General features: G+C 37.8%; 3 protein-coding genes, 2 long non-coding RNA genes and 1 pseudogene across 17 annotated transcripts; 4 read left to right on the top strand and 2 right to left on the bottom strand.

Annotated features, from left to right (window-relative positions):
* The first annotated feature begins 545 nt into the window (after positions 1 to 545).
* LOC125587490 (putative F-box/kelch-repeat protein At3g24610) lies at positions 546 to 1,999 on the top strand. Its single transcript, XM_048758098.1, has one exon. It carries the CDS (start codon positions 636 to 638, stop codon positions 1,914 to 1,916), a length of 1,281 nt encoding a protein of 426 aa, XP_048614055.1. The 5' UTR covers positions 546 to 635; the 3' UTR covers positions 1,917 to 1,999.
* A 4-nt stretch (positions 2,000 to 2,003) lies between these two features.
* Positions 2,004 to 6,482, bottom strand: LOC106400671. 12 transcript variants are annotated; one of them, XR_001280347.3, is made up of 10 exons: positions 5,314 to 6,017; positions 5,181 to 5,225; positions 4,757 to 4,891; positions 4,324 to 4,404; positions 3,823 to 4,109; positions 3,446 to 3,612; positions 3,215 to 3,363; positions 2,964 to 3,049; positions 2,541 to 2,728; positions 2,004 to 2,285 (listed from the first exon to the last, which is right to left on the bottom strand). It is a non-coding gene; the product is annotated as an uncharacterized LOC106400671 (long non-coding RNA). The 12 variants fall into 12 exon arrangements; XR_002658689.2 differs by having other exon boundaries at positions 3,215 to 3,612; positions 3,823 to 3,902; positions 3,994 to 4,109; XR_002658693.2 differs by having other exon boundaries at positions 3,215 to 3,612; positions 3,823 to 3,894; positions 3,994 to 4,109.
* LOC125587491 lies at positions 2,837 to 3,331 on the top strand. Its single transcript, XR_007323776.1, has 2 exons — positions 2,837 to 3,064; positions 3,138 to 3,331. It is a non-coding gene; the product is annotated as an uncharacterized LOC125587491 (long non-coding RNA).
* Positions 6,483 to 6,561: 79 nt separating the features above from the next.
* Positions 6,562 to 8,835, top strand: LOC106398446 (annotated as a pseudogene).
* Positions 8,836 to 9,216: 381 nt separating this feature from the next.
* LOC106400667 (probable histone-arginine methyltransferase 1.3) lies at positions 9,217 to 13,005 on the top strand. 2 transcript variants are annotated; one of them, XM_048758097.1, is made up of 13 exons: positions 9,217 to 9,406; positions 9,499 to 9,546; positions 9,631 to 9,686; positions 9,802 to 9,820; positions 10,628 to 10,833; positions 10,907 to 10,994; positions 11,093 to 11,192; positions 11,261 to 11,393; positions 11,478 to 11,581; positions 11,656 to 11,828; positions 11,901 to 12,001; positions 12,071 to 12,544; positions 12,620 to 13,005. In XM_048758097.1, the coding sequence occupies exons 2-13, from the start codon at positions 9,525 to 9,527 to the stop codon at positions 12,728 to 12,730; spliced, it is 1,587 nt and encodes a 528-aa protein (XP_048614054.1). In that variant the 5' UTR covers positions 9,217 to 9,406; positions 9,499 to 9,524; the 3' UTR covers positions 12,731 to 13,005. The 2 variants fall into 2 exon arrangements, with proteins under 2 accessions (XP_048614054.1, XP_048614053.1); XM_048758096.1 differs by having other exon boundaries at positions 9,802 to 9,827; positions 10,635 to 10,833.
* A 218-nt stretch (positions 13,006 to 13,223) lies between these two features.
* LOC106400670 (nudix hydrolase 18, mitochondrial) lies at positions 13,224 to 14,743 on the bottom strand. Its single transcript, XM_013841038.3, has 4 exons — positions 14,384 to 14,743; positions 14,179 to 14,284; positions 13,974 to 14,057; positions 13,224 to 13,877 (listed from the first exon to the last, which is right to left on the bottom strand). Exons 1-4 carry the CDS (start codon positions 14,452 to 14,454, stop codon positions 13,605 to 13,607), a joined length of 534 nt encoding a protein of 177 aa, XP_013696492.1. The 5' UTR covers positions 14,455 to 14,743; the 3' UTR covers positions 13,224 to 13,604.
* Between the last annotated feature and the right edge of the window lie 12,461 nt (positions 14,744 to 27,204).

Genomic DNA, 27,204 nt, shown 5'->3' with positions numbered 1-27,204 from the left:
CGAGGATGATGGTATCTTTAACGCTGATCATGAATCTTGGAAGGAGCAAAGACGGATCATCATAACCGAAATTTAACTTTCAAGGTCGAAGATGGAGAGGGTAATCAAAAGCTAGCTGACCACACAACAAAGTAAAATTTATAACACATCATGAAGTTCGGAAAGGACACGCTATGAAACCGAACAGATAGGTTTCTACTGAAGTAAAAATGGAAATTTTCCAGTAAACCAGAAGATAACGTTGCCTTGGGGTTTCCGGAAATTCTATCCTAACAGCCAATAACTTGCAAACCACGGGGGAAGAAGTAAATGGGCTTTATCTGAACTCAATAGGCCTAATAACCTAATTGCGGCCCAAATAGCGAGGAACAAAACACAAAGTCAAAGTCTTACTGTAATAAGGAAAAACATAAAAAGTCTTACTGTAACAAGGGAAAACATAAAGTTACTGTAATAAGGAATCGCGTGTTTCCTTTTCAACCTACGAACAAAAAAAAAAAAAAAAAAAAAAAGGGGTACCCTCTATATAAATAAGATCGATCTGATTGTTTTCTTCCTCCTCAGTAAATTAATTAATCAAAGGGGTTGTTGACTCTTCCAATTGTGAATCAATCTCAGATCTAAAGTCCTTTGAGATGTACAATTACGCCGCCGCCGCCGCCAAAAGGAGGAAGAAGGAGACGTCTCCGTCGTCGTCGTTTGATTCGTTGCCAGATGCGGTGGCTATAAGTTGCTTGGCTCGCGTTTCCAGATTGGACCAGGCGGCGTTATCTGTCGTCTCCAAGAGATTTCGTTCGCTGGTGGTTTCGCCGGAGTTTTACAAGACGAGATCGCTGATGGGTCACGCGGAGAAGTGCGTGTACGTGTGCTTAGGCCTGCCTCCGCACTTAATCCCACGCTGGTTCGTCCTCCACCCAACGCTAGACCCTGCCACCGGGAAGACCGTGAAGCGGGCTCAACCCATCCCTTTTTTCCGGTCTCAGCCTCGGGAAGGATCCGCCGTGGTGTCGTTGGACGGGAGCATCTATGTTTTCGGTGGATTGGTTAACGGCGAGCGCACGTCGGGTGTCTTACTCTTGGATTGCCGGTATCACACTTGGCACCAAGTGACTCCCATGAGAGTGGCCCGAGCATCCGCCACGGCTCAAGTGGTGAACGGGAAGATATACGTGTTGGGAGGCTGCAAAGACAGGAGATCCGCTGACTGGGGGGAAGTGTTCGACCCAAAGACCCAAACTTGGGCTGCCCTCACAGTTTCAGAGCCAATGCCGGACGAGGAGGATCCGGATACACGCCCTAGGATGAGTTTGATCCATGGGAGTGTGGTGATAGAGGACAAGATATACGTGATTGATTTCTGGAATAGAACCTTCTTCTACTCCCTAAGCCAGTGTAAATGGGGGAGAGGGAGTCCGGCCAGGCTAGAATCACATTCTCTGAATAGAAGGGATTGGTGTGTGGTTGATAACGTGTTATACAGTGTTGGTAACGACGGGTGTATTCATTGGTGTGAGCCACATGAGTTGGATCGGTGTGCTGGAGTGGGGATGAATTGGACTGAGTTGTCAAGTTACCCAATGAAAGAGCTGCAGAACAAGCTCATTAGATCGAGAGTGGTTCACTTTGGTGGGAAGATGGCTAGAGTGTGGGAGAAGACCACGCGCAATTTCACCAAATGCCTTGAAGATATACTTCCCGGGGCCAAACTCGCCAGCTCTGGCCACAATGTTGTTGTCTTCTGGAAAGAGCTCCTACCTGAAAAGAGCGTGCGCATTTGGTGTGCTGAGTTTTCGTTTAAAAGGTGCTACAAATGGGGCTTTACGTTTGGCCTGCTTGAGTGTTCCAATGCTATCCTCAATCTTGATCCTATCTTGGATCGCTCTAAGGTCTTGTACTCTATCTCCGTTGATGTCTGAAAACTATATAATCCAACTTTCTTTGTCAATCTCCCTTTATAATGATGATATTTTAATCTAATAAATATTGTCTTTGCCTCTAACAAGTAGTTTTGAAATAGATATATTATATGTTAACAATGGATGCATATTGTTCTTCTCATCAAGATTCAATCTCAAATGTAGTATTATTCTCCTACTGTACATCAGAAACAGAGTATCCATAGAAAAAGAAGAAGATGCATTGCCCTCGTCATTAAGGCAACACCGTATATAATTTTATATGATGTTTAGCTTTGGATCGTTTCGGCGAGAATCCGAAAAATCTCTCACCAATCTTTTCAGTGCTCGACCGTGTTTCCCTTGCATATGTCCCCCTCCTAAAGTGCACTGGGTAATAACAGCATAAAGTGCTCACCTGTAAATAATGCATATATAATAATAACTAGTATCCATAATAATCCTAAATCATTGGCATACTCAGACTCTTACAGTAGGAAACATATACTCTTACAGTAGGAAACATATATAATTGGTTACTCTCTAGTGTACAGGATTCTTTGGAATAGACAAGTGTTACATGATCTTAAGGCATAAGAGGATAAATGTCGCGTAGTAGAATAACGAGATAAGAGAGTCTGAAACCTGACGACTGAACTGCCACTGAAAGAGCACGGCATGCAGCAGCAGCTAAACTTCCACTCTCCATGTGTTCAGACCTGAATAACTTCTCCAAAATGGGCCAGAACGCAGTCAACAAAGAAAGGATTGGACCATCCGCCACAGGGACAGATGATAGAGACGTGGCAAGGTGGCTGAATACAGTTCCAATCCTAAATCATCGAACAAGTGAAGAAAAAAACTCATCACTCGTATATTCCCATCAAGATTAGTAACCCAAACAAGAAAGCTTTCAATGATTATGGTTTGCAGTTATCAAAACTAATTAATGCAGGTTAACAGAACGAATTTAAAGCATGTTTCCATACATGAATTGAAGGTCCCAAGCTGGTCCTTGATTACAAATATTTAAGCAAGATAGTAAATACAGCAGTCACAGAAGCAGACCTGTAAAGACCTCTTGTAACAGAGCTCAACATTCGTGTGTAAGCGGCTGGACTCTGTTTACTTGAATACTCCACGTCATCATCTACCTATAACCATAAGAGGTATTAGTCCAAATCTTATCTTAGAGGTGCATCATATGTGGACCCTTAACTGATTCTTTTCTATCAAATGCAGAAAATGAACAAACAGTTACTTGTGCAGCAAAAGGAATGATCAAGAACTCTTTCTAACGGAACAATATAGACACTTACAAGTTTTGAGAGAACTCCATAACTGGACGAAAGCAATTGAGTTAATAATTTATTTTGCAGCTCTTTGTTAGCAACAGAGCCGAGAATCACAGTGATAGCGCTAATGACTTTGCTTCATCTTCCAAAGCCAAATTCCACTGATCCAAACACTAAGGAAAGTAAAAGTATAATGATTCAGGATATATATATATATATATATATACGTCAGTGTAACTTGAAGCCTGTCTTAACAGTTATCGAAAGGGGTGCCTGAAGCTGAAACCTCTCCTATCCGCATCAAGATGTCTAAATTACATGTTTCATGTACTACAGCTGGAGCATCTTCACAAATTTTACGAAGAGCAGAGGCACAAGCATGTGAACAAATGGGTTCAGAAATCCCTCCTGCAAGAAATAATCTGAAAGCACAAAAACCATGCACCATTTAGACCAATTGATGTTATGAGATATGATCATACACATCTCTTTAAAGGAGACCGGAAAAATACAAATCAGAATGGAAATGAATTTTTTTTTTTTTTTTTTTGAAACACCAGAATGGAAATGAATATAAAAACTGGAATTGTAACTGTATTCAGATGAATGGTTTCTGAAGAAAGTAGACTTACAGCAAGGGTCTACCATTACTTGGAAAAACAGAGATCCATCTTGAAAAGGAGCCAATAACATCTGCCAGCGATCTATATACCTAAAAGTTGATTATAGTTAAATGTTGATTGCATCAATAGTACAAGAAAAATGTAGGTAAGCCAGAAGACAAAGCAAGCGTATGAACTGACATACAACACATAAACCCCTTGAGCTCACTGGATGGCCTGTCAGAGAATGCAGAAACCAATTGCATGATCAATGAAAAATCAAAAGCCTCTCCCTCTTGCAAGATAATTTCAGAAACCTGACACCGTAGAATCCTTAGTAAAGACAAGGAAAAACAAGATATCATCCCCGCTCTCTAAACAGAAAGTGGCGATGGATGGATAAGTAATAGAGACAAAAAAAAAATAGTAAAGAACCCAGACAACGTGATCCCACACCTCTTGGGGGTGTTTTTAAACAAGAAAATAAAACGAAGCAGCTTGATTGGAAGAAGAAAGGTGATGTGTGCTAACCGCATTAAGAGCAAACAACTTCGCCTCAATCTCCCTCAAGGACATCGAAATATTTGAAGAAGGCAGGCCACCAAAAAACAACTATAGGTATATTGGCAAGAAAAAGTTAAAATAACATAACAAAAATAACTGAATACTTTGTCACAAAACATGAAAGGATAAAAACTACTTATCAAGCAACCATATAACTAAAGTAATCCAAGACACCAGAGTAAAGTAATAATCTAAGTGACTAAACGTTATACAGGGCATGGTTCACTAATAGAACCCATAAGAACTGATCAGAAACGGAAGAAGTACGTAACGCTGCTTTCAACCTCACATTTTTAAAAAATAAATAAATTTGGTGTAAATCCTGCCTGATTAATAATGCAAACTAGTCGCGTGGCAAATACTGAATCAACTAATGATTTTGAATTGTGAAGTGAGGCACCTTACTCACAAATGTTGTAGGATGAAGTAGCTGACAAATATCTACCAAGAGCTCAAGAAGATTATTTCTAAAATGCAACAGGCCATCAGGCAGGTCTAGCCCTGGACTCTCATCACTGGAGGTAGACTCATCGACCTGAAGATAGATTGCTAAGGAATTTTAGAAACACAAAAAAGACTACCAGTAAATAAGAAAGGTAAGACTAAGATGGTTAAGAATATGAATCGAAACCAAGTTCAATAAAATTCCACCATAATCTTATTAGTTGACCAACTCAACAATGAGAGCTATATAAATATGAAGGAAATATTTCCAGGTTAACATAAAAATACACTGAAATTGGTTTTTCCAAGGAGTTGCTAGTGCTGCAATTGATATGATAGCTTCTATAGATAGAAAACAGAAAGAGACATTGAACACTGACTATAAATGATGACCCTTCAGGAGTATTAATGTCAACTCAAGTCAGCTGAAACAAAAAGTAAATATTTAGTCGGACTATGCAAAATCATCCAAGGATTTACTTGTGTAGAAAAGGAAATGAAATAAGCTCAAACCTGATAAGTCTTTTGTTTTTCTCCAAGCAGCAGCAGGTATCAATAGAGGCTTAAATGGCTCTGTATCATCATATCAGCATCTCCATGCCGCCATACTTTTGACCACGACGGCATTTTTGCACAGGAGAAGGCAAGTTTGACAATTTTAAAGGTTTATACCCTTATTACGCCTAAGCATCAGCACTCACAGAACAGCTAGCCTTTATAAGTGTATCAGACACATCTCTATCAAGGGTGAATCCTTTATCCATCATCTGATCCCAAATCTTGTAGGCTGCGGATAATTTATTCTCCCGTATGAGTCCTCCAATAATGAACTCGAAAGTTAATTCATCAGGCCAACACTCTTTACTCTGCATGTCCTCGAACAACTTCATTGCTTCAGTCACTCTACAATACCTGCAGAGGCCACTTATCAGGGCGTTAAAAGAAATCACATCGGGTGTGATTCCGTGCTCAATCATGTCGTTGAAAACACCATAAGCCTTGTCGAGATTTCCGAATTTACAAAAATGCTCCAGAATCGTCGTGTAAAATATGCGATCTGGTGACAGACCTAACTCCGTCATCTGATCGAGGAGCTTCTTCGCAACACTAGAGTTGGCTTCCCTAAGAAAAGCCTTGATAACCCAACAACAAGTGCTGCACATGCTCTAGTATCCGGTTGAATCCCTCTCATTCTAAATCTCAACTGCATCAGTGACCTTACCTAAATAAACCATTAATAAGTATAGAATAAGATACAACATCTGGTTCCAAACCATACAAAAGAACGTCTGAACAGCGAAACCAACCTTTCTCTCTCGACACAACAGATCCAATAAATATCAAATCTCGAATCTTTGACCAAAACCCCGATGAAACGGTTGTAATAGCAGGAGAAAACGCGGTAGCTTGACTGACGCATTTCGTCGAACACCTAAACCGCGTTGTCGATCATGCCTGATTTCACGAGGTGAACGATACACGAGCGGCATGCGAGGCGTACTGCGCCCAGCGTCTGATGCATATAAGAGCTCGGCGACGCATATGATCATAATCCGGTTGCACTTGTTTGTTTCATCGCGGCAACATCAGATCGAGGACAACGGCTGAGCTCAAGTGAAGAACGAAGGCTCCAACATTTACCCCGAGGCTTTCTTTGTGTTACAGAAAAAAAAAAAAAAAAAAAAAAAAAACTGGGCTTTAATTAAGTGCCCTATTAATCTTAATTAAACCCTCTCAGCTAGCTAGAGTGTTAGGTTTGGCTTTAGCGACTATGGAGCCAGTCAGCCGGAGAAGGTGAGGGGGTTCGTTTGTTGTTTGAGGATCAACGGGTTCCGAGTAAGTGTCGGAAGAAGCAAGGTCTAAAGCGGAGCTGGGTTGTTCTGGATCCTAAACGTCACCCAACTGTTTCGGAGTTTTCTGATCATCTCCTATGCCTCTTCGAAGCTTGTCCTCATGGCATCTCTCTATCTGTACGCCTACTTCTTCTTTTCCCTAACATACATGCACTGTTTAGGGTCTTTCTTATGGAAATTTTTTATCTTATGATTTCAGATGGACGGTTTCGTTTTGCCGCCGTTTGAGTCGAGCCGTGTATTGAAGGATAAAGACATTGTGTGGTTAGTTTCGCCGAAGCTTTCACCAGCAGTTTCCTTCCGGCTTTGTTAAGTATTATTTGTTGAAGTTTTCGTTTTTTGTTTCTTAGTGTTAAGAGAAAGAAGGAACCCCTTTGTTAGAGCTTGTGGAGGAAGACAGTGAGGAGAATGTTTGTGTGTAATGCTTCTTGCTAATGAGGAGTTCCAGAAGAAAACTGGAGGATATGAAAGTGAGTCGCTTGAAGATAAAGTGGACGACCAAAAGCATAAGATCCAAGTAGGATCTCTACTAGAACGACTCTTATTCACTTATATGTGTATTAGTTGTTATTCACGTTTGATGATTTTGAAGGAGGAAGAAGTGTAAGTTAGCTGCTACTGAAGAAAGTCCCGTGGAAAGAGAAAACGAAGCTGTTGTAAGCAAAGGCAATGCTGTTAAGAAGAGGAAAAAGTCGGATGCTCAGAGAACTGAAAATGATGAACAGAATGTTGTTAACGCCAAGCCTAAGACCAAGTCAAAGAAGTATGTTTTTTTTTTTGTGTGTCAAAACTCTCTAGCACCTCTTGAATTATCTTTCACTAGTTGTTTCTTCATTGCCTGACTTTCTTGTTGCAGGTCCTCGCAACAAGCAGAAAGCGAAGAGCCTAACGAACAGTGCAACATGTCTGGTGAAACTAAAAAGGTTCGACTTTATTTCAATGTCTCAAAGAACTAGATGGGCTTGTCGTGTGTTTGTTTATTGTCTGAACAATGCGATCCTTGTTTGCAACAAGGAATGTGAAGCTAACTCTTCCTTGTATTTATTTAAGACACCTAGCAGAAGCGCTCGGCTTAAAAAGGCTAAACGGCAATGGTTGAGAGAGAAGACAAAACAAGAGAAGGAAGAGGTTCGTCTTCAGATACTTGTTCAGAATTAGACACATGTATTTGTCACACGATTTAGCAACACTGATATCGTCTCTCTTGCTGTTGTTTCACGAGTTGCAGATTCAACAGAAGCAGGTGGTTGTAGCACCCAGCCAAAAACCAGCTTTCACTACAAACCACCGAGTAACCAAGGAAAATCGCTCTGAAGCTCTGGAAACTCAACAGCCAGATGAAAGTGGTGATGGCGTTGGGGATGAAGTGGTTCCTGTGGAAGTGAGGCCAGGCCAAAATCAGGATTGCGCTTGTTCTCAGGTTGTTGAGAGCAAGAGTTTGGTGAGCTTGCTTGTGCTCTGTGTTCTTCTCTTTGGTTGTGCAATAAAGCTGCAAGTTCTTATCAGATGGATCCTTGGAGGTATGCGTCATGGGTTTACTCTGTGACATCGTGATCTAAACAGACAAGAACACAGTTCTTTCACTTGTAGGTGTTTGCTTGCTAGGCATCACAATTCTGATAGAAGAAAGACTTTGCTTCTGCAGATTGAATCTCTGCTTGATGTCCGCTGCATCAACAGGAGCAGCTCAGATACCACAGAAGTAGCCAAGTCAGCACCCTCCAAGCCTCTGACCAAACAGCTACAAATCCAAAGCTGAGCACAAACAACGGTTTGCAAACCCCTGTAAAAGGTACCTTTCCAGCAACCTGATTGCCATATTTTAGTGACATCAAAACCAAGTTTACTTCATTGGACCAACCTATGTAAATTTGCAGAAAATGGAAAAGGGGGCCCTTGGGAAGAACTAAAGTGACGCTTTAAGTGCCAAAAAGGCACAACTGGCTCAAGCCAACAATGGGTGGAACAAGAAAAGGAGCTCAAGTGGAGTCTCGTGGTCTTACAAGGCACTGCGAGGTAGCGCAATGGGACCTGTGAATTGTGATAAATTATGTTAGATCTCAAAAAAGAGGGATGAGGAAACTAGGTTTACTTTTGAATCTCTGCCTATTTTTCGTCTTCATTTTGGTATGTGAAAAACTCAGACAGAAGAAGAGAAACCATTTTGTTTTGATCCTGTCAAGACATTACTGAGTTTTCATTCGGGTAAAGGTCTATGCATGGAGAAAAAACGATGGATCTTATTCTCCTCCAAGATCATTCATTTAGTGAATGTGTTTGATCGACTCTCATGGCAATGGACAAAAATGATGAGCTCAAAAACATTAAAAGAAAGCGAGTCCACCGGTAATCGAACCCACGATCTCTAGTTTCGTAGACAGGCGCCTCACCGATTGGGCAAAGGATTCTTTTGGTTCAGTTATCCCTAGTTTTAGCTATTAATAATTATTGTCAAAATCAAAATTGATTTAATTAAATAACAAAATTAGAATTAGAGTATCCAAACCCTAAAATTGTCGGGTCACCCTATTGACAACATGGGTTATCCGGGTTATAAATATGATCTTTTGAATTGATTGACGCATTATCTTCTTCCACAAATTCTCAAATCGCAGAAAAAGAAACCCTAAAGGCGTCTTCTTGCGCAGATTCTCAAATCGCTGCATCGTCTTCCGCTTCTCTTCTCGCGTTGGTGGCTACTCCATTCGAGTCAACCAGTTCTCAAATTCTTTCAGTTTCTCGCTTAATCTCAGGTATTTACTTAGATTCAGATTATCTTCCCTAATCTTGATCTTTCTGTTTAATTTAATCCATCTGCAATTGGGAACTCTCAAAAACCCTAAAGGCGTCTTCTTTCGGAGATTCTGAATCATGTCTTCTTTGTCGCGCGTTGGTATGGATCCAATCTTTTATTGATTAAACCACATCAGATTAACGCCTAGAGAGGATTAAACCCTAAAGCCCTCTTCTTTCACAGGTTCTGAATCCACGTCTTCCTCTTCCCGCATTGGTGCGCTACGGTTCAATATTCAGGTTTTCTTTTCTGTTCCTGGAATGAAACTATTCTCGTTGCTTTATCTGCTTTCTCGTTGCTTGTGTTTTGAACTAATTTTGCTATCTTTCAATGGGTTTTGCTATCGGCCATTAGCAAAACCTGATTGAAGATAATGTGAGGCTGTGGTTAAAATAGCGCCTCATGCTCTGAGGCGAGGAGATGGTCAATCTCGCCTCTAGCTATAGCGATCGCCTAGGCTCGCTTTAAGGACTTGAGGCGCCACCTGATAAATACAAGTGAGATTAGTTATCCATTCAAGGTTATATATTCATGTTTATCCTTAACCATTAAAATTAAAAATAATCAAATCTTCATAAAACTAGCCTTAAAACATCGATTTTAAGCCACAAAATCTGCAAACAAAACTAAACTTAAAAGTTTTAAAGAAAAAAATCTGAATTCAAAACGTCATCATAACTCAAAAACAAACAGAGCTTCAAAACAAAGTCATAATAAACCCATAAACAAACTCAGAAATAAACTCAAAACAAAGTCATCACTAAATTAGTCCAAATCATCATAGTAGAAGATTTAGAGACTCTCTTATCTCTATAGTTTAGGCGTTAGTAGAAGATGAAGAAGCGTAGAGATATAATGATGCAAAATTGTTGTCATTAAATTAGATTTTAGGTGAATTTGTTTTGGAAACATAAAAATGCCAACTAAATATTTAATTTTAATCATAATTGCTTGTTTTAAGCATGCAAATATAATTTATTAGGAATCTTACCTTAATATCCAAAAAGCGGTGAGGCGTCCAAGGCGGCGTGAGGAGGCGTGAGGCGTCCAAGGCGGCGTGAGGCGTCCAAGGAGCGTCGCCTTCATGAATTAGCCTCGCTTCAAGTCCTCAAGGCGACAACCCACTTTTGGACCTCGCCTCACGCCTTAGCTCGCCTAGGCGTCGCTATTTTAAACACAGATGTGAGGGCTGGTGCATACTACGCTAGTGTCATGGAGAATAAACTAGATTTTTCTGGTTGTGTTGTTCTCCATGTGGGGGCTGGAAGTGGCGTTCTAGCATTGTGCGCTGCCCAGGCCGGTGCAAAGCATGTGTATCTTGTCGAAGCTTCTGAATATGCCCTTAAGTTGATTGATGAAAATCCAACTCTCTCTGAACTGATCACTGTGAGTGTTCAAAAAGTTTATTTTTATGTGCTATATACATTTTGCTGATGTTGGTTTAACTTGTGTTCTGTAGGTCATCGAAGGCAACGTTGAGGATGTTGCTTTACCTGAGAAACCGGATGTTCTTATCTCTGAACCATTGGGGATGCATTTCACACATGGTAAGTCAGCTGATCTTGGTCAGATAAACATTATGTGGGGCTTCTTGATTGAAAGTTCCATTGGTCATTAGACTGACATATCTTGTGTTTTGAACCAGGCTTCAACGAGAGAGGGCTGAAATCTTATGTGATTGCTAGGGATCGCTTCATCTCCCCTAATGGCAAAATGTTAGGCAAAATGTTTCCCTCTGCGGGAAGGTAAATTCAACTTTTGAGAGAGTTTTTTTTTTTTTACTCTTTAATCTCATTTAGTTTTATCATTGTAGGATTCACATTGCTCCTTTCACTGATGAGTTCTTATTCACTGAAATGGCAAATAAGCCTGTGGTGGATGGGTTTGACAAGAGCTTATTGGTGGCTCATCCAATGATTCATACTATTGATTTTACTCAGAAGAAGGTATTCCTCACTCTTTGAAATAAAAAAAAAATTCTATTTTTCGTGGTAGGGTTGTAAGATTTTGATCTCATTTTACTACTCCAGGAGGGAGATTTTTACGTGATGGATATGCCATTATTATTCATTTCTTCAACTTCCACGATGGTGCATGGCCTTGCTCTGTGGTTTGAAGTTCTTTTGGACGGGAGGTATCATTCTTCTCACATTTTTTACACCTTTTTTATTTACAATTTTACTCCACACTTTGTTTTGTTTCTTACAGCGTGGACAAAAGATGGATAAAAACTTCTCCCAGGGCACCAACAACGGATTGTTTCCGTATTAGATGCGTTTTCCCCCACGCTATTGACGTCGTCATTGGTCAAAGCATAACTGGCAGAGCTCGTTTTGAGGCCCTTACTGATCAGAGTTACACCATAGATATAACGTTGACAGGTTCGGTTCGGTTTATTCTCGTGTGTTTTTTTCCATTTGAAAACTTTCTAACTTGATTTGTTATTTAAACAGCTGAAATGTTTGGTAGAGGTGGAAGTAAGATTGGATATCAGTCATACAAATCAAAGTTCGAACTTTGTCAAGCACAACAAGTGACACCGTTACCTCCGAAGGTAAAAGAAATGTACTTTTGTTTTTTGCTTTGACTTAACTGTGCTAATGCACTCTTGTGTTTGGTCCAGGATGAGACAGAGGATGATTGGTATTCTCAATTCCAATATGGGGCCGAAGATAATTTTCATGGATTTTTCATACCCTGGGATTTGCTTCAAAGATTTCTATCTGCAGAAGATGCAAAGTCTTCGATGGTGGTGGGGATTTTAGTTGGAACTGAGCAACATAAGGTGACTCATATTCTGTTACCCCCGCAGTGGAGCAGACAAGGAGAGCTACACATTTCAGACATTCCCCTAGAGGACATGCATCTCCAAGGCACTACGTTAATTGGGTATCTGCGCACTGAGGCATCCTGCGAGATCACCCCACCAACAGCTGCTGATGTTCGATTCCTGTCCAAACACTTTGGTAAGGAAGCGATCGTTGGCATTTGCTCCAGCAGGTCCACCCCACCATCCATGGCTTTCTACAAACTCACGGAGGAGGCATTTGTGGCAACAAGCTGGAAGTTGGATGAAAAAACATCAGTCCTGTTCTTGGTAAAACTCTTTCTGTCCATCCAATAAATAGAATTTTTTCTATGATTCTAATGTTCTGTGTTTGCTTTGATTCAGGTTCCTCGTGGTGGTATTTGGAACTACAACACTTGTGTCAACAACCGCTGGAAGAACATGCCGTATAGGCTGCGGGTGTCGAGTCTTCCTAAAGCATACTTGGGGTGTTGAAAGAATTGAGGTTTTGTGTACATAGGAAACAAAAGAATATATGTGGATAGATAGGTCTGATAGATAGGTCTGTTAGTTTCTTCCTAACGCATACTTGGGATATTGGAATCAGTCTTGAAAACTTCATTCTCTGTGATCTTCTTAGTTTCTCCTTTGGGAAGTTTGCATCAAACACACATTTGATTGGCGTTTTTGTACATCAACTACTATAAACTGGAGCTATCTGGAGGTTTATATGGAAAACTGGAGCTATCTGGAGGTTTATTCTCAAAACATTTATTTTTGTGGAACAGGTGTATTACTTCTTAGGTATGTGTTGGTTTTGCCCAAAAAACCTTCACGATCATAATCAATATTAAAAAAAAAAACTATATGATTACGAGTTACATAGATAGCGCTTAGTGTATTAAATTTTGCAAAACTATTTTCATTTTCTAACTAAATATTTGGTCCAAAAATAAAATTAATTGCATCGTTATAAAATCCAGAGAGATTTCTTGTGAAAATTCAGCTTCTACATATTATAATCTTTCATTAGTTTATTTAGATCATAGTTACATTGTAAAATGACTCCGATCATATACGAAGATGGGAAGAGATACAAAGAGAGGAAATATAACTTTACAATTTTGTTTGCGGCCTCTACTTTCTTTTAATCTTCTTTCTCCCATCTTAAGCAGTTGCACAAGCATTATATTAAAACAATCACGAAACGTTAAGTTCAAACTAACCCCACGTGGCCACGTATCTGTCGGTCGCTCGAGTTCACATGGTGTAGTCTTGCGTCAAACACCTAAAATTCTACAATCATCTCGTTGCTCTGGCATAAGATGTTAATAATAATAATCACGTGCACATGAGATTAGTCTTCATTTCAGCAGGTGGAGATCAATGGAATCTTCGTTTCTTCTTCCATTGGCTTCATTGATGGTGATGAAGAAAGCCTATGGATCAAAACGTCCAAAGCTTCCTTCATCCACCAATCTCTACAAGCTTCTCTTGCTTCATCTACTTTCATCCACATTCTTTGACGAAGATGTTGTTCAGGCCAAAGCTCAAGCTCTTCTTTCACAAGCATCGGGAACATTAGTCCTTCATAGAATGTTCCTCTGCTTTTGCTCAAGAAATCCCATTTTCCAAGTTGTCTCTGCTCAAAAGTTAATATTTAAGAACTTAAAAGATCATCCAAGTAAAATAAGACCAAAAACGGTATATATAAAACGAGCAGCTTCAAGTTTATTACCTCAACGTTTCCAATAACTCCAGCTTCTTCCAAAGACTCTCTTGAAGCAGCTTCTTCTACAGATTCGTCAAGCTCCCAACCACCCTGACATTATTCAAATAAATTCAAAGTACATAGTTAATACCCTGAAAACTAATAACCACAACTTAGGGTTTATTTCTTTTTTCTTTTTGTACTCCTTGTTGGGTGTTAAAACAGTTAGTACCTTTGGGAACATTAGAGCATGACCCTTCTGTGATGAGATAACCAAAACTTCAAATTCGTCGCTGATCGTGCCATCTGTCGAAATCTTGAGTCTATACGGAATACACCTACAGTTTCACCAAATCTTCAAAAATCAGAAACTTAAATCACACGAAAGTCAAACCCTAGATTGGTTAGTTTATATGATTTCAGATCTGTCTACGTACCCTACGACTTGACGGCGTCCCTTGTTGTACCTTTGGAACTGACGACCAGTACGAGAAACCACGCACACCATTTTTTTTTAAACAAAGGGCTTGAAGAATCTGAACCTAAACTTTTGGATTGTATAAAAGAAGAATGATCACGGTTTTGTCTGGACGGCTAAAACGGAAGATGAATCTGGACAAGAAAGAAGAACCCCCGAATGTTTTTGCCGGTTTGGAGATCGAAGTTACAAAAACTGTTTTGAGTGTTATAATAAAAAGAGTGGATATGAGTTATGAAGTTATGATAGGTGAGTGAGAAACGATGTAGATGAGACAAAAGGCGTTGTCTCTAGCCTCTTGTGTGGCTTATCGTTTTTATAGAGAAACGGCCGATTTTCTAATCCATTTTTATTTTTTATTTTATTGTTTTTAAATATTTTGTCGTAATATTTTACTTTTAAAACATTTCTGTCGGTTTTCGATCGGATTTCGTTTTATCTGGTATTCTATATTACCTTGGTGGGGTAGATGTGTAGATTGTGTCTAGTGTAAATCTATTTAGAGAAAAAGCAGGTGCAAAATTATGAATGCTGAATGACGTTACGTCGTTTCATCAACCATGCATATATCCTCAATGATTATGTTTTAGCACCGTTGGGATTGTTAAAGCTCATGTCCAACTCTATATTATCCGATTAATACGATATTGTTCACTTTGGATCTTATAAGCTGACCCACATGAATTTACTTTTGGATTTCATCCGAAAAAGCTTCATACTAATTAGAGTTGAACATCTCTTTTTTTTTTTGGTCAAACATTACTTTATTAACTTAAACGTTTAGAACTCCACTAGAAGAGGAAGTGTTACAACATAGGAAGGCATCACAAGCCAAAGAGTTTGCCATAGCATAAACACAACAACAAGAAAAATGAGCATATAAAGCAACAAAGGAAAAGATAAGGGATCGAATAGCGAGTAAGATCCGGTGAACATCGAATGACCAACTCTCTGAAAGAAGGTTAGTGAGTTCTTGACAGTCTACCTTGTAGACAAGCTTAGAGATACCCATTGATATGATCACAACTAGTGCAACCAAAAGGGTTAGACACACTGCAACAAAGGCAGAGAGGTCATAAATCCGGAGGTAAAATCTTGTAATACCAGTGAGTCTTGAGTATCCGAATACAAGTTCGTACACGAACTAATGAAACGGAAGACTTCCATTGACGACACAATGCTCCCTGCAAAACTATCACCCAAACCAAGTGAAAGATTTTGAAGGTAGGTAGGTTCCATAACGGAAAACACTAGGCTATCACAGCCCAAACTACTTCGATTCAATGTAAGGAAGCAACTACTATCACATTTCTTTCCCAGCTGCCACGAATGGGGAGAAAATAGCAACGATGCATCCACTGTTACAGCACAAACCAACGAAAAACTGTATACCACAGTAAGGGATTGCTCCAAGGCTAGAGAATTACCATTGGAGACTTTGAGAATGGTGACAAAAGAGCCCAAACCACACAAGAATAAAGCCGCAAACATCTTGAAACTTTGACTACTTCTCAAACAGCACAACCAGTGAAAGAAACTTTGGACATTTACCAACACACAGAGCAAATCAATCGCAATGACCAAAGCTTCATAATACCAGCCTAAGAGTATATCACTTCTTATACCAAACCCAGCTACCAAAGACCCACAAATCTGAGAGACTTGAGGAGAGAAGCTTGAAGGGCTGAAATAGAACCTGATAGCGTTAGAAGGAGCTGGAAAAGACCCGCAGATGCAAATGCAAAGAATTCGCTGCAAGACTGGTAAATCTGGAGGAGATGGCCTTGGATAAGGATGCCAGGGCTTACACCAGAGAGTGGAGCGCGGTAAATAACAGCAAACAGCAGGCTGTACTAGCAGAGAGATGGTGTAAGTGTCATCAGAGACCAAAGGAGATGAAGCCCCAGCTCCTAGAAGAGCCCTCACAAACCTTAATACAAACCCGTCAAAACCCAAATTCGGTAGATCTGGAGGGTCTGGTGGGTCCGGTGGGTCTGGCGGGCTCAAAAACTCAAAGCCACCATGAACAACAAAGGAAGTTCCTGTAGCAGAAGCGAAGGCTAACAGATCTGGAGAAAATAACTCTGAATCACAAACTAAAAGACCCATCATCAGAAAGCAAGAGGAAGAAGAAAGGAAGAGGAGGGAGAAAGGAGGAGAGATTCTCACCAGCGAGCATGAGGCTCGCCGGCGGTGGCTACCCTATCAAACCCTAATCGCCAAAAGAGGAGAGAGGTGAGAGCGTCGGCCTTTTTTTAGTTCTTAGATCTTTAATTGTGATTATTATATAGAAGCCAAGTGGTTTGAACATCTCTTTATATATTAGACACTCATTGTCTAATTCTCCAATGTGAGACATTAGTTTGATATCTCATATTCTCCCCCCTCAAACTAAGGATCATACTCATCTCGTGTCCCACAACTGAACTTCCAGGATCTTCTGACTTGATCTCTGCCACAAACCTCTCATTCCTAACTCCTAGGATACCATTCATCTCTCAAAGGATATTTCGGTCTCCTTGCAGATTTCTCGTCAACCGCTCTGATACCGATTGTTGGGATTGTTAAAGCTCATGTCCAACTCTATATTATCCGATTAGTACGATATTGTCCACTTTGGGCCTTAGAGGCTGGCCCGCATGGATTTACTTTTGGACTCCATCCCAAAAGGCCTCGTACTAATTAAAGTTGAAAATCTCTTTATATATTAGACACTCTTTGTCTAATTCTCCAATGTGGGACTTTAGTTTGATATCTCATATTGATATATGATAAGCTTAAATAACTTGGGATACAAGTTTCCTATTCTACTTGAGTTATGTTTATCTAGAAAGAATAGGAAATATCTAGTTGTGTTAATCCTAATGAGTTTAGGATAATTAGAGGGCTATATAAGGTTATGCAAGAGTGTTGCATAATGTGTGAGTTTTATGAGTTTGTGAGAGTCTTAGTTTTGAGTGATTTTCTAAGACATTGTGAGAGTTCAATAAGAAGAGTTTCTTGTATGAGTTTATATTCTTGTGTTCATAAGGTTTGATATCGAGCTATACGAGTTATATACGGATTCTATATTTGGTATCAGAGCTTACGGAAACGATCTTAACAAGCGTTCAACATGGGAGATATAACAACGATTGTGAAACCTAAGGTAGGAGGAGGTCCTTCCTCGATTAGTTGTCTGATGCTAACTTCAACTAATTACACAGTTTGGGCTATAAGGATTAAGGTTCTACTAAAGGTGCACAAAGTATGGGAGGTTATCGACGAGAATCTCCGGATAGTGAAAAGAACGACATGGCTACAACTTTACTTTTCCAGCCGATACCTGAAGTATTGATCTTGCAGTTAGGAGAGATAAGTTCAGCAAAACAAGTCTGGGAGGCGATAAAAGCAAGGCACATGGGTGCAGATAGAGTTCGTGAAGCTCGTCTACAGACTCGAGTGGCCGAATTTTACCGCTTAAAGATGAAAGAAACAAAAACAATTGATGATTTTGTTGGCAAGTTATCTGAGATTTCGTCCAAACCTGCTTCATTAGGAGATAATATCGAAGAGTCTAAGCTTGGCAAGAAGTTTCTTAAGAGTCTTCCTCGAAGGAAATATATACATATTGTAGCCTCTTTAGAACAAGTACTTGACCTCAAAACAACAACGTTCGAAGATATAACTGGGCGTCTTAAAGCATATGAGGAACGAGTTACGGAGGAAGAAGAAGTCCAAGAAGATCAAACCAAGCTGATGTATGCAAATCCGAGCATCAGCAAAATCATTCCAACCACGAAAACAACAACTACAGAGGTAGAGGACGAGGGGGACGATTCTACAGCAAGGGGAGAGGTCGAGGACGTTACAACTACAACTATGAACGTGATATGTCCAAGATAACTTGTTTTCGATGCGACAAAAATGGTCACTTCGCCATGGATTGTCCGGACAGACTGCTTAAGCTGCAAGAAACATGTGAAAACAAAGATGAAGATACAAAAGAGGCAGAGGACTTGATGGTACATGAGATAATCTTCCTAAACGAGAAGAATATCCATCTAAGCGACTTCGAGACAAACTCAGTAGGAGAAAATATCTGGTACCTAGACAACGGCGCAAGTAACCACATGACGGGAAACCGAGATTACATCAAACACATCGACGAAACTATCATGGGAAAGGTACGGTTTGGCGACGATTCACGCATCGACATTAAAGGCAAAGGACCAGTCATGTTTCTAAGCAAGAATGGAGAGAAAAGGATCTTAGCTGATGCCTACTACATACCAGACTTGAGGAGCAATATCATTAGCCTTGGGCAAGCAACGGAGTCAGGCTGTGATGTGAGAATGAGGAACGATTACCTCACGTTGCACGATAAGGAGGGAAGGTTAATAAAAAGAGCCAAACGGTCGCAAAACCGTTTATATAAAGTATGTTTAGATCGTGATGATGCGAAGTGTCTTCAGTCTGTGAGCATAACCGAAGCTAAGAAGTGGCACGCAAGACTAGGACACATAGGGAGAGATTCAATGAGTACAATGATCAAGCGTGATCTCGTTATTGGCATACCCAAGATATCAGTCGAGAAGGAGACATGCTCTTCATGCGTACTTGGAAAGCAAACAAGACATGTATTTCCTAAAGCAAGCTCTTATCGAGCAAGTAGTGTACTGGAGCTCATTCATGGGGATCTCTGTGGACCCATTACGCCTTCTACACCATCAAAGAAGAGGTATATCTTTGTGCTTATTGACGATCACTCACGATACATGTGGTCGATCTTACTTATGGAAAAGAGTGAAGCACTTGGAAGAATCAAGTTCAAAGAAATGAGAAGTCTTATTGGAGTTCAAGATTTGAAGAATGAAGAGTTCAAGCTTAAGGGGGAGAATGTTGATAAGCTTGAATAACTTGGGATACAAGTTTCCTATTTTACTTGAGTTATGTTTATCTAGAAAGAATAGGAAATATCTAGTTGTGTTATTCCTAATGAGTTTAGGATAATTAGAGGGATATATAAGGTTATGCAAGAGTGTTGCATAATGTGTGAGTTTTATGAGTTTGTGAGAGTCTTAGTTTCTAGTGATTTTCTAAGACATTGTGAGAGTTCAATAAGAAGAGTTTCTTGTTTGAGTTTATATTCTGGTGTTCATAAGGTTTGATATCGAGCTATACGAGTTCTATACGGATTCTATAAGCACAAAATATTAAAATCAGTTGATGATGCATTTGTTGTTTTCAAAACCTAATTCGCTATTGTTGTGAATCGAGAAAAAGAGGAAATAGGTTAATCTTATTATTAGTCCGTAGACAACGATACCTTATATAGGAATACAAAGTTAGGGTTTAGAACCTTTTATAACATGGGCTTATGAGCCTATGATGGACATCCACATTAATATTCATAACGCTCCCCCTTTGATGTCCATTATACAAAATAAGTCCTAAAGCGCGTATGATGCTGCCTTGTTAAAAACCTTACCAGGAAAACCCAGTGGGAAAAACCATGGTTAAGGGAAAAATAGTACAGCGCGCATCTACTCCCCCTTATGAGAACATAACTTGAGATATCTGATTTGAGGCAATCTAGTGTGATGAATTAACTCTTTTGTCTTGGGCTTGGACCGGTTCACTTCTCTTGTAGATCTGACACTCCTCAATGAAACTTGAATATCTTGATGACCGTAGAACGAAATGACTTCAAACCACTTGGAAATCGAACCTAGCATCCATGTCTAACGTTAGGAACTGGTATAGCTCTGGTAAGATGGTAGTATCGAGCAATATTTAGGATATCAGTCGAAATAAGGTATTCTTAGACGGCTTCTACATGTTCCACAAAAATGCCATGTCTCGAGTTCTATCATCGGGAATGGCTTGATTCAAATTGGAGATTAAAGTAGACTCAAATATATTTCTCTGGACACCAATTTTATATTTTAATTCCATCAAGAAGGTCTCCTTTTATTGGTAAACTTTCGACCTTCGATTATTTCTCGCAAATGGAATGTGTTCATGTCTTGATTCTTTTTCAAGCATGATTGATCTTGATCATTATGTTCTACTTCTATAAATCTCGAAAAGTAATTTGGAAGATTGATAACATTCTTCTTTAGGTGTCTATCATTTGCGTGTTCTTTGTTGCCTCGTTAAAACCTTAACATAGAAAACCCAATGGGACAAAACTAATGATAAGGAAAAAGAGTACAACCACGCCCATCATCATATTCTCCCCATGGAAGCATCATCTCCGGGAGATGTATTCTCATCATATATATCATCCTTTTGGAATTGCTATAAGCATATCCTTGGTGAATAAACTCGTTATCTTGTTAGATAATCTCTTAGACCCTAAGACTTTTTGTCCATAACATACTTTCACACAAAATATCATATTTTGGTATATTTGGATTTCATGTCCAAATTTCCTTTTTATAGACAATCTTTTAAACTTTGATATTGTACATACTTGTACATACAAGTTATTCTCTTTCTTCTTATAAAATTTACTAGTATGACCACTCTTCTTGTCATTTGAAATCACATCTTTCAATCATGTTAGAAATCATTAAATTTTGAACCATGGTACTTCATGACCAAGGATTATTTCCTTTATATGTTTAATACACTCGCGTGGTAATGTTCTCGAGAACTAGCACTTACTGCTTCTAGCAATCCAAATCCTTATGGGATTTACTACTTCTTTCAGTTTATGTACTTTTGAATCATTGACATAATTGTCATTTTCCAGTGGCTTTTAATTCTTGGCAGACTAAAGAAACTTGAAAATTGATGCTTCCACCACATGATGATGTGTTTCTTTATAATCAATTATAGGTGTTTGTCACAATCCTTGTTACAACATCACATCTTATGATTTCATCATCGCATCTATTTCACATAAAGACCTATTTATGTGCCATTGGTTTTACACTTCAGGTGTATGGACTACTTGTCCAAATACTCTTCTCTTTCGAAGATATTTAATCCCGTATCTATTGTTTATTTCCATATTGGCCAATCATTTCTTTGTGTGTGTACACTTTTCAATAGATGGTTCATGATCCTCATTTTCATCAACTGCTATATTGCATGCATATGTATTCACGACGTCGATTTGATATCAGTTCACATTATTCCAGACATGACATAGCTATTTGAGATTTCTTTATTCTCAGGTACCTGAATTCTTTCTTGTCATATTTTCTATCTCTTTTCGAGATCCTTAATATTCATTCCTTGATTATGCCATTCACATTCATGCTCCTTTTCTTTTCCGAGGATTATTTTATTTGGAACCGATAGGTCTTTCACGCTTCAAGCGCTCTTTTGACTCATTAGCAGTTTGATATTGTCCTTCTGGTATATCTATTTTAATTGGAGCATTTACAGCTGGTACTTGTGATATAATCACTTTCTTATGGTCAGTAAATGAGTCTGGCAACTCATATACTAATCTTCATAATAGAATTATCTCTATACATTCATTTTGGATTTCTATTTACGCTCTTTAGTCCGAGGATCAATGATAATTCATTCAACTCATTTATTCTCCAGCTGTTTATTTTCTCCCCTAATGTTGGATAGACTAACTTACGAGTCTTTAAATAAATTTTATAAAATCTTCTAGATTTTATCATCAATGGAGATCATATCCAACATATTCATAACCTCTTTTGAGGTCCCATCTTTTAGCGGTGTGGTGGAGCAAGTACAACTTATCCAAATTTCCAAGATGGGATCTTTGGTTCCTGACCCAAAACAAATTTAATGGGAAAGTTCTTAATTACTCTTTGGCATTATGCGAATCAATGCTGAATATGAACATTAGCTACAAGATGTTCATCATGTATCCGCACATGCATAAAATAATCATCAATTGCTTGTGATTTCACCAGTATTACCAATTAGTCTCGCAAACATCAGGTTGCAGATCTATGACAAGGATACATCAGACCTTCTTGTCGATGCATATGGTGGATGATCAGTCCACCAGTGGGTGATCAAGCCCACAAACAGCTCCTTGTATAAATAGAATCCAAATCTATTTGACTGGTAAAAGTCGTATTCTTACATTGTCTTGTAAGCAAGCAGCATATAACATATCATTCGTAAGAATCTTTTGGTTCTTCAACGAATGATTATATGATTATCTTTTGCATCATTACTAAACTGGGATGGCATAAGCAGTTTGCCAAACATTACATTTTCGGTAAACTTCTGGTTTACTATTACATTTATCTCCATTTTCTAATCATTGTGTAGTACAATACAAGAATGCCTTAGGTAGTACTTTTGATTCAAGGTATTCAAGATTTCCTTTTTTCTTATTGTCTCAATATGATTAGATTATAAATCTCATGGTTTATTTTATAAATGACTTCTCAAGTCTATTTCCAATGTGAACATACTTCTGGATGTTCCTTTTACTAGGGACATGTGATTCTCAAATTCTCACCCTCGAGATAATAACCTCTAGGTTCATCGATCTCGATTTGAATCCCACTTCAGAATCAACAACATACCCGACTTAAGGTCATGTGGTATATCTTAAATCTTTTTGATCTTTGAGACTTGGAAAAATATAACGCATTAATGATTTTAAGTTGCATGCGTTCCTATAGGCAATGTATCTACTCCTTTACAACTTCCTATAATCTTGGCACTACAAGACATTGTACTCATAGTAAAAAAAAATTTCTTATAAGATAAAATAAATATATATATATATATAAAGTTATACGGGGATATGAATTATCATAAATGTTTTATTATAATAACACTATATATTTTTCTCAATCACTAATTTTTTTTTACTATCATACGATGTCATCTCTATATTGCCAAGTTTTAAACAAAGAATTCAAATAAAACTCAGATGACATATAGATCATAATCAAATTTTAATTGAGTATGAATCTATAAATAATACTTATCTCAAGGGAGAAGCGAATTGACTAATTGGAGATCTGCCATGGTAATGGTGTTGGGGAACACACTTGTCAAATCTGTCTTTTATAAATAATCAAAAGCTTGCTCATAGAAATATGGCCTTTTGTTAGTAAACATCAACATTTACTATTAAAAATTTATGATATTTAGAGTAATATCATTATTAAGCACTATGAAGTTACTAAATATTAAACCAGTTTAAGAAAAATAAACCAATAAACCAAGTCAATCACATACTATACTTTTATAGTAAATTTATTTTCGTTTGAAAAGATTTTTGAAATCATGCCAATAATCATCTCTATGTCAACTATTTTTCAATGAAGCATGCGAATAAAAATCAGATGACATGATCAAATATATAGTTGACTCTAAGTTGATGTTAAGCATAAAAATAAAATAATACTTATCTGAGTGAAACAGAATACAAAGTTAGAGTTTAGAACTTTATTATTAGTCTTATTATTAGTCCGTAGACAACGATACCTTATATAAGAATACAAAGTTAGGGTTTAGAACCTTCAAATAACATGGGCTTATGAGCATATGATGAACATCCACGTTAATATTCATAAGAGCTATTTCTATTTTCAGTATTTTTGTTTTGAACATAATTTCCATTTTTCAATATTTCTTGAGATATTTGGTGACTCTCATTAAAAAAATCAAATGCAAATATGAACGTGAATAATATATATAAAATTGTTGACGTATATCGATTTTTTTTTCTTTTTGAACACTCGCTGACGTATATCGATTAAATGTGAATTACGAATTGAAACGTAAATATGATTTTTAAATAATGGAGGCCCATATAGTCGCGTAGCTAGAGAGTAAGGCATAAAAAATAAACAGAGGTATGCAAGAAAATGATAGAAGTAATTAATAATTTAGAGCCGGTGAGAACATCAGATAATAAAGAACACCGTCTTTCGGGACTGATCGATGAGACTTCTGCAAAATAATTAAAAAAAATTTAGAGACACTGCATGTAAATTTCTCTGTCGTTTCGTGGTTTAGGTTGATGTCATTATGTGGGTATTTGATAAGGAAAGAGAAAGAGAGACATTATGCAATCATAATCTTACAGAACAAAATAAAGAAAAGTCGCTATTCGTACGCGGCTCGTTAATGTTTACACCAGGGACGACATCGCCTCTTTTGCCGCATCTGCGTCTAAGTCTGTTTCCGTAGCACATGAAAAAGGAAATACTGTCGACATGGAACAATGGTTTCACCAACTAGTGACAAAAGTGAAAATGTCACTTTTCAAAAGGTCATCATCAGCTTCAAAATGTATTTCATTACAAATTTACGGTTTATTCGACAATTGCATACTAATAACAAGTTATCATTTAACCAGTTCACAGTAGTTAGAAAAGAGGTTAAACGGTTTATCTTGAAAGTTGGAAGGGCCAAAGTTGGAATCATTCCATTATATATAACCCTAACCATGTTTTGATACTACTAGTGCCTTCTGATAAATAAGGCTATTTACAAAACCGATATAAGCAATCAATCTTGAATCATGTAAACAATCAATGTCAAATGAAAATTGAGAGGTATGTATGTCCGCTCAGGGCCGGGCATTGAGATTTTGGAGAGCGTAGGCGACTTATTAAAGATTTCAATAATTTTTTAAAATAAATTTGTGAATCTTTTTTTACAATTTTGGGAATCTATATCAACTTACTTTTTTCAAAAGAATTTGGAGGTCTTATACGAATGTTACATCCGGTTTTGCCCGGGACTGGACCTACATACGTGTGTCGTTGTACAATGCATTGAGGTTCAATGAGTTTTTTAGAATTACAAAAAATGTAAAAATGATGATAAAGTAAGCTGTGAATACGAAACATATTATTTTCTTGTTGTTTTCAACTATTAGTCACTCTTTTAGGAATCTTCATCCAAAATTGTTTCACTATCTTTCAAGTTTATATAAGATCTTGAATGATAAGATTCTCTCTAGATACGACGACTCAAGAAATAACTACATGAAGTTTTGTAATATGTTAAAATGCTTAATCAAAAATTGTTAACAAGATCAAAAACAGGGTTTTAGGTTAGGTCAAATAAACTGGAGACGACATGGCCGTTAATTCTTGACTCTTGAGAATACAAAATCACTTATTTTATTTTTTTTGCTTACACCAATTTGATATGAACAATATTATATAATTTTCAAAAGAGAAAAATGAAACAACTTTTGTATCTTATTGACATGAAAACAAAAATATGCATAATAATGAGTGACATGCTATTTTTTTTGTTATATATTTGAAATGCATTTTTTTGCCAACTTTGAAATGCATTTAACCATAGAACATTAGGAATATATGTGACGTTATTAACCTATGATACATATATATATATATATATATATTTCCTATGAGATATTAGTCCATGTTTATTTGTTGTCGAACTTTAATATTGTTTATGTAATATGATTTTTTTTGTCATTTTGTACCTAGATGCAACAAGGTTCAATGAACTTCAGTTCTTTATTATGTTTAATCAGAATGATCAAATGTGAAAATTGTGTATAAGGTAAGTGTGGATACAATTTCTCATTCTTGTTTTCCACTGTACCGCCACTCATTTAGAAAATTTCATCCCAAAACTATTCACCAGCCCACAGAGTTTATACGAGGTAAGTGGTAACGAGTGATAAAATCCTCTCCAGATACGGCAACTCACAACAAATGATGCATGAGATTTTAATTTAAATTGTTAGGATTCTAAATCAAAATTGTTTACAGATGAAAACCCAAAGTAATAAAGGCATTTGAACCTGGAAATATAATGCATCACATATATATTCATAAACATAATACTTTAAATCTTTAATATAACCCAAAAATGCAAATGCCGACAAACTCCGAAGTAGCCGCGAGCACACGAGGCTATCCTATGATTTTATATGGGCACTGCCATAACTGTATGTTTCTTGTCATTTATCATTGGTTGCTATAGTTTAATTTAATTATTTTCTATATAATCGTCAATGATTAATACCCCGAAGGATCCTACTACTAAATTAAGAAAACTTGATACATGACTTTGTTTGGAAAATAAGTCAAACTAATTTAAGGCCATGTTAGTTAAGTGTTTGATCATCCTCCAACACGAATTAGGATTATGTAGCAATCATAACTAAAATATGATATAAAAAAAAGGTTAAGTGAGATTCAGTCCTGATTCTGCCGGAGAGGTTGTTCGTGCTTAAAACATGTGCACTGATAGACTGTCCCTAGACCAGTGACCAATGTGGGGGCAATTTTGTTGAACCAATCAAACATTTATTTGAAAAGTATATTTACAACAAGTATTACTACGTTATTACAACCAATCGGTTGGGGTCAATTAGCATTATATAAGAAGTTATGCACGGTCCCAAAATCATAATAATATAGCTACTTAATTTCCATCAAAATTCATCATTAGTTAGTTAAGTGACTATAGCTTAGGGCCCAGCCCAACACAGAGAGAACATATTTCTGTAGAAAACGATGAAGTCGAGAGGAGGAGAGAACCGGTGAAAGGAAAAAACACTTCAAAAATTCATAATATTTTTTGTATTTATTTTTAAGGGTTTATTGGCGTAATAGCCATATTTTAGAGGGAAATCAAGAGAATGAACATGATTTTGACAGAATGTAGTGACTGTCTTTTTGCCATCATTCCAGCCGGTTATACCCTTCTTAGTAACAGGTACCCGGTTCCTTCACATAAAGTAAACGACGTGGTGATTTTGTGACTCATAGTAACAATGAGAGAATTTTGGAAGCGCGTGAAATGAAAATCAAAGGAAGGAAAATATGCAGAGAGAGGAGTAGA

The sequence above is a fragment of the Brassica napus genome, chromosome C5 (assembly GCF_020379485.1).
Source record: "Brassica napus cultivar Da-Ae chromosome C5, Da-Ae, whole genome shotgun sequence".
Taxonomy (NCBI): domain Eukaryota; kingdom Viridiplantae; phylum Streptophyta; class Magnoliopsida; order Brassicales; family Brassicaceae; genus Brassica; species Brassica napus.
This window is presented reverse-complemented; position numbering and strand designations above follow the sequence as displayed.

Excerpts from the sequence above, each read along its gene's own strand:
- LOC125587490 (XM_048758098.1), top strand. The coding sequence starts at position 636 with ATGTACAATTACGCCGCCGCCGCCGCCAAAAGGAGGAAGAAGGAGACG.
- LOC106400667 (XM_048758097.1), top strand. The coding sequence starts at position 9,525 with ATGTCTTCTTTGTCGCGCGTTG. Across the intron at positions 11,582-11,655 it reads GAAGTTCTTTTGGACGGGAG|CGTGGACAAAAGATGGATAA; the intron begins GTATCATTCTTC and ends TGTTTCTTACAG. Across the intron at positions 12,545-12,619 it reads AAACATCAGTCCTGTTCTTG|GTTCCTCGTGGTGGTATTTG; the intron begins GTAAAACTCTTT and ends GCTTTGATTCAG.
- LOC106400670 (XM_013841038.3), bottom strand. The coding sequence starts at position 14,454 with ATGGTGTGCGTGGTTTCTCGTACTGGTCGTCAGTTCCAAAGGTACAAC. Across the intron at positions 14,058-14,178 it reads ATGCTCTAATGTTCCCAAAG|GGTGGTTGGGAGCTTGACGA; the intron begins GTACTAACTGTT and ends GAATAATGTCAG. Across the intron at positions 13,878-13,973 it reads GAGTTATTGGAAACGTTGAG|AGACAACTTGGAAAATGGGA; the intron begins GTAATAAACTTG and ends ACTTTTGAGCAG.